At 41.7% G+C, this 16244-nt stretch overlaps 1 protein-coding gene across 3 annotated transcripts in view; it reads right to left on the reverse strand.

The window, feature by feature from the left end:
* Positions 1–16016, reverse strand: part of LOC126092021 (mannosylglucosyl-3-phosphoglycerate phosphatase) — a 202693-nt gene extending 186677 nt beyond the window's left edge. Inside the window, exons 1-3 of one of the 3 annotated variants that reach the window (XM_049907409.1) lie at positions 15707–15886; positions 15329–15488; positions 14595–14823 (exon numbers count right to left, since the gene is read on the reverse strand). In XM_049907409.1, the coding sequence (XP_049763366.1) occupies positions 14595–14823; positions 15329–15454 (355 nt within the window). In that variant the 5' untranslated portion in view covers positions 15455–15488; positions 15707–15886. Of the gene's footprint in view, positions 1–14594; positions 14824–15328; positions 15489–15706; positions 15887–15941 lie in introns of those variants that run through there. The other 2 variants (XM_049907410.1, XM_049907408.1) reach the window with 2 other exon arrangements.
* Positions 16017–16244: the final 228 nt, after the last annotated feature.

Consider the following 16244-nt stretch of genomic DNA (forward strand, 5'->3'; position numbering starts at 1 on the left):
CTTATTACAAATTTGTTGTCTCTTCACAATGTGCCAATACATTAGTAATGTCTAATCATAAAGAGAAAATAACAAATTTTCTATCATTTAAATTATTCTCTTGCAAAGACAATAAACACTTATTTGATGTGATTTACCCTCTCTTATATTTCACTATGATTTCTATTACTGAAAATTATTATTTCAAAGTGTTTTAGTGTGCTGACAATAGGCCAGCAGAGATATGTACACATAGCAAGTGAAAATATCATGGGTTACAACACACTGTTACATTGTTGCTGTGAACTACAGATAGTACTAGATGGTAGTGCAGAGGTCTTTTCTTGGGTTATCAACAATCCTAACAGAAGGCATAAAGTGCAAGGGCAGGACAGAATTTTTACACACAGTGCAAACAAGAGTCTGGTGCCACCAGCCTGACTAACTGCTAACCTTCTACCCCTTTGACATTTTCAAGTTCCAACCAAAACATGTTAACACACCATACAAAGCTGAAATACATACATAAACTACAGATAATTTAGGAAGAATGTATAAGTTGATTCAGAAAAACTATTTGTACAGTATTCTGAGCACCATTTGTACATGAAAGCAGCCACACTGAAAGGTGATTCACGAAGACATAAAATCAGCTGTATTGAAATGTGTCAAATAAAACATCATAATAATGATGTCTGGAAAAAAAACACTATTCAAACAAAGTGATTTTCTGCTGAATGAGGTAAGAAAATGCTGAATAAAAGCCTGCCTAAAGTCAGGAATTTTAAATCTACTGAGCAGTCAAAATACATTTTGAGAGCAGGGGTTCATCATTAGGAGATTCATATCAGTTTCAAACACAATACTTGTATTTTTCATTGGTCACATTACATAAAAAGAAATTTCCTACAGGGCAATACCTTAACACAAAGATAACTATTTCCTAAAAACCCAACGATGCTCATTGCATCTATAATAATGAGCAGACCCTCTGAAAATATACCAAGAGTCACACTGAGACCTCCACAGACGAAAATTACCCCCTCAACCTTGTACAGAAACAGATCTCCCAAATCTTGCCTCTTCAGTCACCTACCACCTCCCACATACCCACCATCTAGCCACAAAGGAGCACTCCCTTCATGACTTAGTATGACCCAGGACTGAAGCAAATGAATTAGATTCTATGCCAGGGTTTCGAATACCTATTGTCATGCTCTGAAATGAGAAATCTCGTATCTACTATCCTTCCCATTCCGCCGTCCTCTGTACGTACGTAACATCCTTGTCCATCCCTAATCCATCCCTGCTACCAAAATCTTCTCTCTTGGCTCATATCCCTTCAACAGACCTAGATGCAAGACCTGTTCCATGAATTCTCCTACTATCACCTACACCAGTAAGGACACTGTCATTTATTATCCCATCAAGCGCAGGGCTATCTGTGATAGTAGACACATGATCTACAAACTCAGCTGCAACCTCTGTGCTGCTTTCTACGTGGGCATGACAACTGCTAAGCTGTCTGTTAGCATGAGTGGCCAAGAGACAGCTGCATCACTTAGTTGCTAAACATGCTGTCCAACACAATGTGCTTCACTTCAATGACTTCTTCACAGGCTGCACCATCTGGATCCTTCATATTGTTGTGACTCGCCGATCAATCAAAGTGCTGCCGCGCAATTACGCGCGTCCTCTATGTGTGGCACTGTCTCCCAGACATGCAGCAGCTGCGCCACCTAAGCGGCCAGCCAGGCAGCGGCCGCTAGACTTGGACTCAGTGCTCATTCGAATGTTACCGTGTTCACATGTGTTGCTTGTCAACTTGCTCTGTGACTTATATGTGTTGTGTCGTTTTGAAATATATGTGCTCAACTTGACGTTATAACAATTGGCGAGCAGGATGGGATTTTTCCTTTTCACCGTTGACCCATGGCTACTGTCGCACAACTATTGCAAGGTCTCATTGAACAGCAAACGATTCTAACATTGGCGATTCGCGATTTCGTAGCGGCGCCAAATGCGGGGCGTTTCTCGCCGTTGGCTATACCTCCTTTTCCTCCTTACGACGAGACAACGGAAGACTGGTCTTATTATGAAAAACGTCTTCGACAACACTTCTTGGCATTTCATGTCACGGACGAACAACCATGTAAGTCTCTGTTCCTTTCCTGGATTTCACCTCAAATGTATCGGTTGTTGTCGCAATTGGCTCCTTTGAAGGATCCTGCGTCTTTGTCCTTTGCTGAAATGTGCTCACTTCTGTCTGTCTATTTTCAAAAGCAAACACATGTGGTAGCCTCTCGTGTTGCCTTTTATCGTTGTCAAAAACAGCCGCATCAATCCTATCGCACTTGGGCTGCTGAACTTCACGGCCTCAGTCGAAAGTGTCAATTTGTTACTGACGTTCACAAAGAATCCTATGGCGATTCCATGGAACGGGATGCTATTATCTGGTCAGCGCCCGACAAAGAAGTTCGGCAATGTGCCCTTCAGTTGGCGAATCCGACTCTAGATGAAGTTCTCTCCATTGCGCAGTCTTTTGAAATTTCTCGCGCCGCTGGGGCGCAAATAGAGGTGTGGGGTGATGTCGGGGAAATACAACCTCTATGCGCTGTTGACGACGCGTGTGGCGCATCCCCGCCGGCCGACGTGGCCGCAGTGCGCTCCCACGTGCAGCCTTGGCCTAGCCGTAAACAACCCGCAAAGAAACTGCAGCAAAACCCCCGGCAACTTTCTTCATGTCCGCGATGTTTTACGAAACATTCAGGTGAGGATTGTCCCCAACGTTGGGCTGTGTGTCACAATTGCAAAAAGAAAGGTCATGTGTCTTCCGTTTGCAAATCCGACCGCATACATGATGTTCATGAACATGACGCTGATTCTGATTCTGTGTTTTCTGTCAATTGCAATTCTTCCCTTTCAGGGAAGTTATTCCTCACTGTCCAAATTCTTGGTCGAGATGTTCGCATGCAGGTGGATACCGGTTCTGCTGCCACTATAATTAATTCTCAGACGTATCTTCAGTTGGGTTCTCCACTGCTGTCATCTGTCACTCCGCAATTACGGACGTACAATAAACAGAAGATTTCTCTCTTGTGACAATTTAATGCTGAGGTATCTTATAAATCCGTCATTCGCACTGGTCCCATATTTGTGGTCGACCAGAGTAACGCAGATAATCTTTTTGGTTTTGATGCCTTCGCGTTTTTGGGTTCTCCATAGATGACTCTGTCAATATCATCTCTGATGCTATTCCTTATGCTCAATTGGATTCCTTGTCGACGACATTTTTGTCCCTTTTTTCTCTTGGGTTAGGCCATGCAAACAACTTTGAACCTCATATCACGCTCAAAAAGATTTTTTGGGCTCGGCCCATTCCTGTGGCTCTTCGTGATCGAGTAAAACGGGAGCTGCATCGTCTCACTACTTCAGCGGTCTTGCTTCCTGTCACTTCCAGTGAGTGTCCTCTCCTGTCATTGTTGTTGCTAAGTCAAATGGTGATATTCGTCTCTGTGGCGATTTCAAAGCCACTGTCAATGTTCAATGCCTCATCGACACTTACCCTATGCCCTGACCTGAAGAACTGTTCACTGAACTTGCTGGAGGCCAGTATTTTTCTAAAATTGACCTGTCAGAAGCTTATCATCAACTTCCTCTCGACACTGCTTCCCAGCAGTTTCTGGTCTCTACCACGCCTTTCGGCCTCTATCAATAGCAACACTTGCCATTCGGGGTTGCTAGTGCCCCTGTTCTCTTTCAGTGATTCTCGGAACAATTATTGCTCCCTGACCCTGGGTGTATAAATTACATGGACGACATTGTTGTCACTGGCTCCACCACTGAAGAACATCTTCAAAATCTCCGCACACTTTTTCATGTCTTACAGACTGCCGGTCTTAAGTGTAATCTTCAGAAATCACAATTTTTTTTCAGGCATCTATCACGTACTTGGGGTTTCTACTCTCTCGGGATGGTATTCGTCCGCTTCAGCAAACAGTCGCTGCGATCGATGCCCTTCCTCGCCCTACATCTGTTAAGGATCTGCAGGCCTTCTGGGGGAAAATAGCATACTATCACAAGTTTTTACCGTCTGCGGCTTCGGTGGCTCAGCCGTTGCATCACCTGTTGCATAAAAACGTGCCTTTTCACTGGTCCGCGTCATGCGATGCGGCTTTCCAGAAATTGAAGACTATGCTGAAACAGGCCCCGTGCCTGGCTACTTATCGACCTGGCTAACATCTTGTTCTTGCCACGGACGCCTCTCAATACGGGGTCGGTGCAGTCCTTGCGCACCGTTTTTCTGACGGTTCAGAACAACCCATTGCTTATGCCTCCAAAACGCTCACGGATGCACAACAAAAGTATTCTCAAATTGAAAAAGAAGCTTTGGCCATTATTTATGCTCCTCCTAAATTTGGTGTTTTTCTCTATGGCTCCAAATTTCATCTTGTTACGGATCAAAAACCACTTGTTACCTTATTTCATCCATCAACGTCACTTCCCGACAAGGCTGCACACCGCTTCCAGCATTGGGCTCTTTACTTGTCTCGTTTCAATTATGAGATTCATTTCCAGCCAATGGCTCAACATGCAAATGCTGATGCTCTGTCTCGCCTTCCCATGGGTCCTGATCTGGCATTCAATAGGGACGAACTTTTGTGTTTCCACCTGGATGTTGCCGAGCAGCGCATTGTGGACGGGTTCCCCATCACCGGGGACCGGCTGGTGGCTGCTACGGGTTCTGACCCTACCCTCTCCCGGGTTTTACGCTGTATTCAGAAGGGTTGGCCAGATCGCCCATCCGCTAAGACTTCTGATCCATTGCGGAACTACTATGCTTTGCGCTACCACCTCACGGCTAGGGATGGTGTTATCCTCCTTTCCACCAACAATGCTTCGCCGGATGTTGTGGTACCTGCGTCTTTGCGTGCTTTCGTCTTGCGCCTCCTTCACGAAGGGCACTGGGGTGTCTCTCGCACAAAATCTCTGGCGCGCCGTCATGTGTACTGGCCTGGCATTGATTCTGAAATAGCACACATGGTCGCTGCCTGCAGCCCTTGTGCGTCACAGGCCGATGCCCCGAAGTCATCTTTGTCACCGTGGCCTTCGCCTGAGAAGCCCTGGGAGCACATTCATGCTGACTTTGTGGGACCCTTTTTAGCTACTTATTGGCTCCTCGTCATTGACGCCTACTCTAATTTTCCTTTCATTGTCCGTTGCACGTTGCCTACCACCGCAGCAACCACAAGTGCTCTCGCCCACATTTTTTCTTTGGAAAGGCCTCCCCTCTACTCTTGTTACTGATAATGGTCCGCAATTTGCCTCTTCCGAATTTGTGGAGTTTTGTGCTCGTCACGGTGTTATGCATGTCACGGCCACGTCGTTCCATCCACAATCAAACGGTGAGACTGAACGACTGGTCCGCACATTTAAGGCTCAGATGCGGAAACTTCTGACTTCTTCTGCTGCTGATGATGCGCTTCTCCAGTTTCTGGCATCTTACCGTTTCACCGCCATGGGCGACCACAGCCCGGCTGAGCTCTTACATGGCCGACAGCCCTGCACGCTACTTCATCTTCTGCGGCCTTCCACCACACGGCCGCGGGTGCCTTCACTTGGCCGGTTCACCGCCGATGACCTCGTCTGGGTCCGGGGACATGGCAGGTGGCCAAAATGGAGTCCGGGCCGCATCTTACGACACCGTGGCCGATGACTGTATGAAATCCAGATGGACACGGGTGTTGCAGTGCATCATTCGGACCAGCTTCGGCCTCGTGTGCCGGCAATGCCTGTTCCGAATGCCGCTACACCACCTTCGGCTCTACCTGACGCTCGGGATCTTGGCATCTCTCAATACTCACAACGCAGCCCTCTTACCGTCATCGCGGTGCCAGCACAAGAACGGACGCCACCAGGAGACGTGCCCATGCAGGAACCAGATGACCATCCTCTGTCGGAGCCAATCTACTGGCCTCTTCCTCCTACAGACTTCCTCCTACTGGACTTGCTGCAACGGGCAGATTGGTGCACAGGTCCCCAGCAGGTTCGAGCCCAACGTCTCCTGCCATCTCGACCCGTTATCATCGGGGACACTTCCGTCCGTACAGGAAGCCTCCTCCTCAAGACGGCCAGCCAAACAACGCCTATGGATGTTAGCCATCTCCAGGCCACCTCCATCAAGACCAGTGCAACAATTTCAAAGGGAGGAAAAGTGTTGTGACTCGCTGATCATTCAAAGTGCTGCCGCGCAATTACGCGCGTCCTCTACGTGCGGCGCTGTCTGCCAGCCATGCCATGCAGCAGCTGCACCACCTAAGCGGCCAGCCAGGCAGCGGCCACTAGACTTGGACTCAGTGCTCATTCGAATGTTACCGTGTTCACATGTATCGCTTGTCAACTTGCTCTGTGACTTATATGTGTTGCGTCGTTTTGAAATATATGTGCTCAACTTGACGTTATAACACATATCAACACCATTTTTTTCTGAATAAGGCAGATAGGAACTCTCTCTGCAACACATGCACGTTCCCATAATCCCTCCCTATGCCCCCGGCCTAAACCTTCACTAGTCTCTGCCCTCCCCCTATCTATTCCCTCCCTGCTCCCACTCCAGGATTGCATAGCCTTCTATTCTGCCAATGTGCCCACCAGTCTTTTTCCTCTTCTCTACTTCTCTCCTTTTCTGCCCCCCCCCCCCCCCCACCAAAAAAAAAAAAAAAAAAAAAGTCACTCACACACACACACACACACACACACACACACACACACACAAACCTCCCGATTGCACCAAGTAACCCTACCCTGTCCCCACCACATCACTGCACATTTTCACATGCAACACTACACCTTGCTCTACCCTTACCCCTATCTTCCTATCCATGCCTCCTGCCCACCATTGCCTCCTATTGACCCCATCCACCCACACCAAATTGCTTCTCCCATCAGGGTCTGTTTGAGTTTGCAGTCAGACCGCAGGGGCCAGAGACTCGGCTCCTGTGTGTGTGTGTGTGTGTGTGTGTGTGTGTGTGTGTGTGTGTGTGTCCAGGTAGGGCAACAGTTTATATGGTTTTTACCCTTATTGTTATTACATGACAAGTATGTGGATGACAGCAGCATTATTTCTTGACGTCTCCCAATACCATAGGTAGAAACATTACATGAAACTCAAAGTCAACAGAAACATTATCATAACAGAGCTACAAAATGTATTGACACCATGATTATTAGCAACAACATGTCTGGACAGCTGTGCATGTTAAAAGCACTGCCTCCAGGAAATGTCGAAGCTCTGGCACTAGACTGAATCTGCCTGGCAGATTAACGATGGCGGATGGTGTGCCAGGTAACTTGATAGCTGGTTTCCCACCTCCCGTTAGGTGACTATCGGGTGGGACCCAATTCCTACCTCAGTTACATGATTCGCAAACATTTTCACTCGCTTTCATTTGAATCACAATTACACACAAACAATTATCCTCAGGGGTGGAGGGGAGTGTAACAGGGTGCGACAGGAAGGGCATCTGGCAAAACCCTAAACTAACCACACAAAATCTGTTAATACCAATGCCAACCCTGCACTGTGAAGGACACAAGAACACGAAAAAGAAGCAGCTTAACAACAGCCTTTAAGATAATATCAAAGAAATAATGTATATGTTTATCAGAAAGTGGAGTACAGATCAACTGTGGACAAAAATGTGTGCATATTTCAGAACCTATCTAGAGCCTACACACAAACCCGTAGCTCTAAAGTAATGTATATTACTCACCAACACAGTTCAACGCAAATTTAAAATGGATCCTTGTACAGATTTTGATAAACACTTCTTCTGTTCAGTAACCAGATCTTCCTCTTAATGAATGTAGGAAATAAAATGAATCAATGAGCTTTATGTATTTAAACAGTGACAGATGAAGATCTACACACCAAGTGGCAGCAGATGCAAGTATGTGGGAAGTCAGAGACTTGCTAACTTTTGAAACCAGAGGCTCTTTTTAGTAAAAGGAAGTTGGGTGCCAGTCTGCAGCAAATATACAGTCCAAATAAAGGCTGAAATATTGAATAATGTGAACACAAACCCTACTCACCCACATATTTTATGACTTGCACTGCTAACAGTGTTAATCTTGATGGTGCTGGGATTTCGAGACAATGTGAGTTCCAACTTTGTGAAATAAACAGAGATAAACAGAGATTTTCATTTGTGGTTGGAACAACACTACAATACACATAATAAAAAAAAACATTTTAGTGCTTTTCTCTTTTATAAAGAAAGAACTAATTTCTATAGCCATTCAGATGCAATGTATATCCCATTTCCCCAATACTGAGAACTAGGTTTCTGTAAGAGACATCCCAGTGTCATCCATGACCTTCATAAAAAAAATGTAGTCTTGAAGTTACACCTCAAAAGAATGGTTCTTCACTATCATTCATGGCTTATTTTAATTGTCTCTTTACTTTCAACAATCAATTTATCGTAACCTTAACAGTAAAGTTGTAAGTTGTTGTTGTATTTGAAATTCAGCATGGAAGAGGAAGAAGAAGATGACTTTTGCAGATATATAGCAGGAACTGAACCGGAAGACTCTTTAAGGACAGACGTGAACTATCTCGAGAAATTCTATAAACAAAGTTCAAGAAATGGCTTTAAATGATTACCCTAGGATTATACTACAACCCCTTATGCATCACTCACATAGAGACTGTGAAGATAACATTAGAATAACTACTGCACACACAGAGGCATTCAAACAATCATTCTTCTTGTGCTTCATAGATGAATGGAACAGGAAAAAACCCTAAAAGCTGGTACAATGGGATGTACCCTCTTCCATACACCCTCACAGTGGTTCACAGAGTACAGAAGCAGATGTAGAAGATGCTGAATTTAAGGTATTTTCAATAGCATGGTCAAGACTTCCCTTACTACATATGAAAACACACATCTGTTTTCAGGCAAAATGTCGGTACTGTCACTAAAACCTATAAAGATATATGCACTACACAAGCTTTTAGGACTAATAGTTCCTTCTTCGGAAAGGAGAGAGGGATAGACTGGTGAAGGTTAAAACAGAATGCCAAGTGATCCAACCTCACAATTAGAGGGACCCATCTTTTTAACCTACCCGAATCCATCTTTATCTCCATCCTGAAGAAGGAATTATTAATTCAGAAAGCAAGGATAATGTATATACTTTTATATTTCTACCAACAGTATTTAAATTTCTCCTGAAAATACTGGCCAGAAACTCTGTCTCATAATGTTATAGCTCACTTGAGTGTCTTGTTGGTCCACTCAGAGTTCATCGACTTCCTCTTCCCTAACACTAGAAAGCCTGGAATTTCACAAACTTTTAAACGTGTGTTATATAGTTGCTATTATGAACAAGGATAGTGGGCAGGTCTCCAGGCAAGGTGAGAAAAAATGGCACTTTTTACCATTTGCATTACAGAAGGTGGTACTCTCTAGTTTAAGTTTTGATGTCAGGAAAGCTGTTATGTGTGTGGTTTGTAATATGTTGTTGCCTGGGCTGGTACATTATGGATCTGAATGTCAAGTTTAACATCCTTATGCTAACAGAGGAAAAGCCTGAAAAGCCGAGCACCGTGTGTCTTTCTTTCTTTCTTCCTTTGTAAAGTATGGTGCAGTGGTGAAGTATGTCAACTGACAAAATTGTGGAGAGCTTATGAAAAATTCTCAGAGTGGTTCCTTCCTGAACTAGCAATGGTTTTATGTAGCACTGTCCAGATGACAACTCATGGCAATCCATTCAGTGGGGAAACTAGTTTGAAAAATATAGACTAATAATCTGTAATATGGCTACCTCACTCCCTACTATTGTTATAGCTCCTCCGTCTGCTTTTTTGCTTATGAGACAAAGTGAACGTTCAGCTATTGATTGGTTTTCATTTTGTATGAAACATGTACAGAATTTATCAAGTGTAGGGGCACATAGATGAAACTGGAATGGTAGTGAAAAATGGAAAAGTAAATATGAGAAGGGCACAAAATTGTGGGTAACTATGTGTGTGGATCTTTTGTTTCTGGAGGAAGGGGGTGGGTGATATTTTTGAGGTTGTTTTTAGGGTAACTGGGGGGAAGAACAAAGAGGGTGCTTGTGATGTTAATAGAAAGGTACATTAAGGAGTATTTGGACCATTTCAGATTATTTTACCATATGGGGATTTGGAGAGATGGGCAATTAATCCCTTAATGAGATTTTCACTCTGCAGCGGAGTGTGCACTGATATGAAACTTCCTGGCAGATTAAAACTGTGTGTCGGACTGAGACTCGAAGTCAGGAACTTTGCCTTTCGCGGGCAAGTGCTCTACCATCCGAGCTACCCAAGCACAACCACGCCCCGTCCTCACAGCTTTACTTCCACCAGTACCATGTCTCCTACTTTCCAAACTACACAGAAGTTCTCCTGCAAATCTTGCAGAACTAGCACTCCTGGAAGAAAGGATATTGCCGACACATGGCTTAGCCACAGCCTTGGGGATGTTTCCAGAATGAGATTTTCACTATTTGACTGCAAGTCAAAAATTTGAATTTAAAAGTATTGAGATAGGGGCCTGTATTAATACAACAAAGATGTATTGGAATGGCATTGAATCTATTTTGGGCAGGGGTAAAAGGTGCTCTTCTATCTTGCAGAATTGCTGTTGGCTAAAGTGGGGTGGGTTGCTTGTGGAGGGAAAGGGGGTGGGCAGCATTTTATGATTGTCATGTTTCATTTCAAAACGAATGTTTTAACTTTTCTAACTTAATATTGGTTTGCTTATTGTATGGAAATGTGCATTGGTTGGGACAAGAGGGGGATGTTTGTGGGAGTGGGATCTTGGGGGAGTATATGGAATAAGTATTTTATATAGTCCTATCTTATTCAGTGTTGTTTGATTTGTATGCTGAATGGTGTCTTATCTCACTAGTCTTTTTCTTTTTAGTTTGAATTGTTTTGTAAGTTTATTGTTAAAATGTGTTTCTCAATATTCGGTTTTAATTATGAATGTAATGATATGTGTTTAGTGGGTGTCACAAAATTCGTTTTGGCTGTATGGGTAAATTGAAATTAATGGTACCAGATGTATGTTCATATTAACCTCCTCTTCCTCCTCCTCCTTCTTGTTCTCCTTCTTCATGAATATTGTTTATTTATCATTTGCAAGTATCAGAGAGTTCATATTAGCTACACAGGTAATGTGCAAATAACACTAACACCCATATGTTATAAATATCTTGTTATGTTTTGGATACCGATGTCCTAGAGTTCATTTTAGCTCTATTGGTGAAGTGAATTTATCAATACCATCAACTGTGGCATTTTTTTTTTTTCATTCCTGTATATGCCAGGTAATAAACCAGCTATTCTGTGTTATTTGGATAACTCATGTAACACGAGAGTAATGGATTTTTAATAAGTTTTTGAATTTGTTTCGTATCTGAGGGGAGAGGATGGAAGATGTATATCAAGTTTTGTCCATGCCAAAAGTTGCCAAGGTGCCTCAACAGTTACATACTGCCCCGCACTCCCGCATACTCACACATTCACATACTTGTGAGAGTAAAATTAAACTCTTGACATTGGGGCACAACTGGATCTATTTCCAACAAGAATAAGTCAAACAAGTGCAACACATGCTGGCTCAAAATCAAATGACTTTATCTGCTAATGATACAGGAGGAATAGGGGATTAGCAAGAACAGTATTAATGCCATCACTCACAGGGATATGGGCAAGTGGTAGAGCTGTTCCTGATTTGTACTACATAGACTCACTGGCAGACAGAAGGCAAACATGGAAACTGATGATGATGCCATTGACATGTTCAGCCAAAAATCAATCTTATCATCAAATAATCTAAAGGAATGACATCAGATGCACCATTTAGATCTAAAACAGAGAAGGTAACCATCATGTCCACAGCACACAGCTCTCTACATCAAATGTATGTCAGATGATTACAAGGCCGTGTTCCAATCGAATAAAAATGAAATCATCAATTTCTAAAAATGCTGATAACACAGATTGTGGCAACCAAAGCTTACTTTGAAAGAAAATGTTATTTTGCTTGTACTTTCTGCTTTCTTTATTTTATAATACCAATAATGAAACCTTTTAGGTGGCACTTTGGATACTAGAAAAGACAGTAAGTCACCACTAAGGCATGAACAATATCTTGGACATTAAATCCTGGGAGCTATAAGAAGCAGAACTCCAAATATGTATTAAAACTTACGATATCATATTCACAAGCATAACAAAACTAGGCAAACTCTAACAGAACCCTCATTATTTGATGCAAAGCACTTTTTTTCTTTTTTTAATTTGAAAACTTGATCTGAATGTCACAAGATATATGGCTGATGGTAAACAGCTATTATTTTAACAAAAATAAGGCTTTTATGAATGAAAGTAGTTACATCACTCAAGACTACGAAGGGAACATACCAAATAACCCATTTGGAGTACACTTCTAAGCAAACAGGATCTTACAGGGAATACGTGACAAAAGGGTAGACAGAAACAAAAATTACTGAAAAAGTGCTAAAAAATGATCTAATGAGATACGCAAAATATTCAAACAAAACAGAAAAGGTGATATATAAAGAAGTGCCTTGAGTACAGGAACAGAAATGCGGATATTAAACTGCAAGCCACTCACAATCTTGGTTGTGGTGACAGACTGATCTGTATAATAGCGTAGGCTTCCGCAGCCAGTCAGTCGACATAAAAGTTTCCTTGGTTTGGTACCGCATCATAATGTAAAAACTACTGCTGCTGGAGAAAAACCAATGTTTCGGCCACGATTGCAGTGGCCTTCTGCATTAGACCCAAAAGAAGGCCACTGCAATTGTGGCCGAAATGTTGGTTTTTCTCCAGCAGCAGTAGTTTTTACATTATGACACAGTACCAAACCCAGAAAACTTTTATGTCAACAGACTGATCTGTAGTTTAGCCTGACACCAAGGTTTGGTTCACAGGTGACAGTTTTATAGGGAGTAGGGAAAGCCGACAAATGTAAATAAGAAATTAAAATTGTCTTCACAGATTGATTTGTAGTTTAGTTTTGCGTTCTGTGTTAACTATATTTCCTGCATATTTCATTGTAATTAGCTAAAACAGTGAGTATAACTCATAAAACCTTTATTACACAATAGACAAATCTCTCTCAAGTAATTTGGAGCATATTACATACATGTACCACACAGCAACTATGAAAAAATCAAGAGGAAGGGGGTATGTACTTTGTTACTTAACAATAACACAGTGAAAAACACTCAAATAATTTCATATCATGATGCTTACATTTTAAAACCCTATGGTTTGGTGTCAATAAAAAACTTATAAGTTGGAAGCAATTACTGACTTAACTAGTAAATATGATAATTGGAGGAGAGTTAAAGGCTTACTGAATGTAATTAACATCATTTTTGAAGATATTTTCTGGCAGACTAAATATTACATAATATCAGTCCCAGTAATAAATAAAATATAGAGTATCATCTACTCCAAACCAAAATAACTGTTTCTGGTCTTTTCAGAGACAAAGTTACTCATAAAACAGTATGGGAAATAGTTACTTAAATGATGATGATGAAATGGCAGAAAATTTTACAACTTGTTCAAGGCTGCCCTATATTTTATGACAGTGGCAATGGCATGTTTTGTGACTTGGATATTTTAAAAATTAAGTTATGCAAAATAAATAGTACACAATTTTATAAAATCTCGAACGAGAAAATCAGTCTAAGGAACAATTTGGGTCAGGGACTTAATACGACTGCAAATAATACATTGTATGCAGTCAGTGCTTTGATAATAGAAACGTATCCCAGTGTTAATTATTGACTTACTTTTGTCAGCACAGTGGCATCTAATGTCAAATTTACTTCCATTAATCAGTGACATTACAGATGTGCAAATTATAGATTATCTACACATACGCTTAGTGAGTGAAACTGAAAGGCGACAATGACGTGAAAAGTTGAGCTAAGGGCTATGCAAATTCTATTGCTTAATATTCACAGCACCACCATCACCACCACCCCTACAGCTGCTGCAAAACAGAGTGAGGTTTGCTTCTAGGCACATCAGCATGGAGGTTCTCTATCTGCTCCCACATCAACATTAACTCTCCTACCATCCCCTCCCCCCTCCCTCTCTCTCTCTAGGGTTAGCTGTGTGGATGGGATGAATGAGGCATTAGCCCCTACTAAAGGAAAAAAAATTAACTAATTTGGGGGGGGGGGGGGGGGGGAGGTGGGCATGGAGATACAGATGTGAAAGAGAGGAGGATGTCATTGAGAACACACACACAAAAAGTACAAACATGGTGCAGATAAGATTACACTACCCAAGGCAGCTGCCAATAATTCTTCTAGGGAACATCTCCTGTCCTATTTTCCACACTTGACTTCAAAATGTGGTACAACTGTCTATGAAACTTGGAAACTTTCCATGTACCTAGGAAATCTTAACTATAGTATGATTTGGTGACTTATCAATCTATTTAATGTAATTTACATTTTTTAATATTCCTGTAGGCCTATATGTTTCACATTTATGAAAGTTTTGTTTTAAAATTAACACACAGAAGACTTACGCATGCTTGGAGAAAATATATCACCACTGAACAGCACTAATGGATTAAGATGGCTGAAAGATTTAATTGCAGTACAGAATCTTGCTGCTCCTCCCACTGGTTCCGTTGCTCTGGACTCGATGTTATATACATCATTATAATGCAGAATCGTAATGGGAGAAGTAGCCATAGCTCCACCTGACAAGGTAGTGAGTGTTCTCCGACCTGCCTGGCGTACCTCTAGAGACGCCTACATTGGAGAAATATAATTAGTTATTAGTTACGATTGTGAAGTGATGTTGCTACACTTTCTAACATAACGTGTGTCTACATACAATATGAAATGTGGAACAACAAGATTTCAAAATACTTTCAGTAACCATAATTGCTAACCAAATTAAATGTGTAATGTACGTTTACAGCTATTTTGTGCGAAACTGCGCACGAAAACTGCAGTGATGGCCAGCAATTTAAAATGTAATGCATTAAATAGTGGTGCAACTGTCGTAACATATTTTCTACTTATATCAACAAATATTAAGCGAATAAGGCAATAGCTGTGATGTGTGTGCGCATAACTTAAGTGCAACTAAGTTCTTAATTGTTGGCGCTCTTAAAGCAGGTGTTGGAAACAGTGGCAAGAGAAAACTGTACAAAATGATGTGGTGCAGACGAATTTTACTCTCATGCCTGGTATCTGACAACAATCGTCATGCAAATTAGAAATTCTGATTTTTCTATGAAAACACGTTAACCTGTTTCAGCCATCCAACAACACTTCTCACACCCGACGAAACCTCTCCAGGTACATCAAATGAGGAAGACTCAACCAAATTACTCCACTTTGACCTCAATGCTGCCTGAGCAGCAAAGCCTGCCATTCTGAGGTGCAGCTTCCAAATTTTTAATGATAAACTACAAAAAAAGATTAAATTTTCAAAGAATACATGTGAATTACTTCGAACAGGACAAGATCTGAACTTTAGCACAAACATTAACTTAGCATGACAGGAATCGTTCTATAAGGTATATGCCAATCTTTATTTCTCCTTGAGTTCATATGCAGTTTTTCTACACTCTGGAAAACATGGGAGATGTGATGTTTTACGACTCCATGCGAAAAAAAATCTTACATTTAATGCTGAATTGATAAGTATCTTTATTTTGGATGCGAGAGTTCTGTTAGACGCAAACTGACAACCAACTATCCCTTGACAATTCGTAATATACACTCTTCCATAAACGTAAGTACTAAATTGTTTGAAATTCAACAGCACTGTCAAATTCTTGTTGGCCAACATTACAACATAGAATTCCCCACAGATACTAATGAGCATCTAGGAAATTTGAAACACAAATATTACTTACGCGTAGCTTAACTATGGACAGATCGACTACGTCATACAGATAACGCTACCGTATCCGTTTAAGTATTCGTCGACAGTGTATGTGAATCAATTCGGGTCAGGGAACATTTATTTAACAATTACTCTCTTCACAAACGCGCCAATGACTTTAGCCTATTCACAAATAAGTGCAGCGACAATTTTTCGAACCTGTTACGAATCTGTACATCTTCATGATATAGTTATTTACTTAGCATTTGGCTGTTATCACTTCACACAAGAAAACATGTTAGCAACTATTTTTATTGTTATCAACGTGAAACAA

This window comes from Schistocerca cancellata, chromosome 7 (assembly GCF_023864275.1).
Source record: "Schistocerca cancellata isolate TAMUIC-IGC-003103 chromosome 7, iqSchCanc2.1, whole genome shotgun sequence".
NCBI classification, from domain to species: domain Eukaryota; kingdom Metazoa; phylum Arthropoda; class Insecta; order Orthoptera; family Acrididae; genus Schistocerca; species Schistocerca cancellata.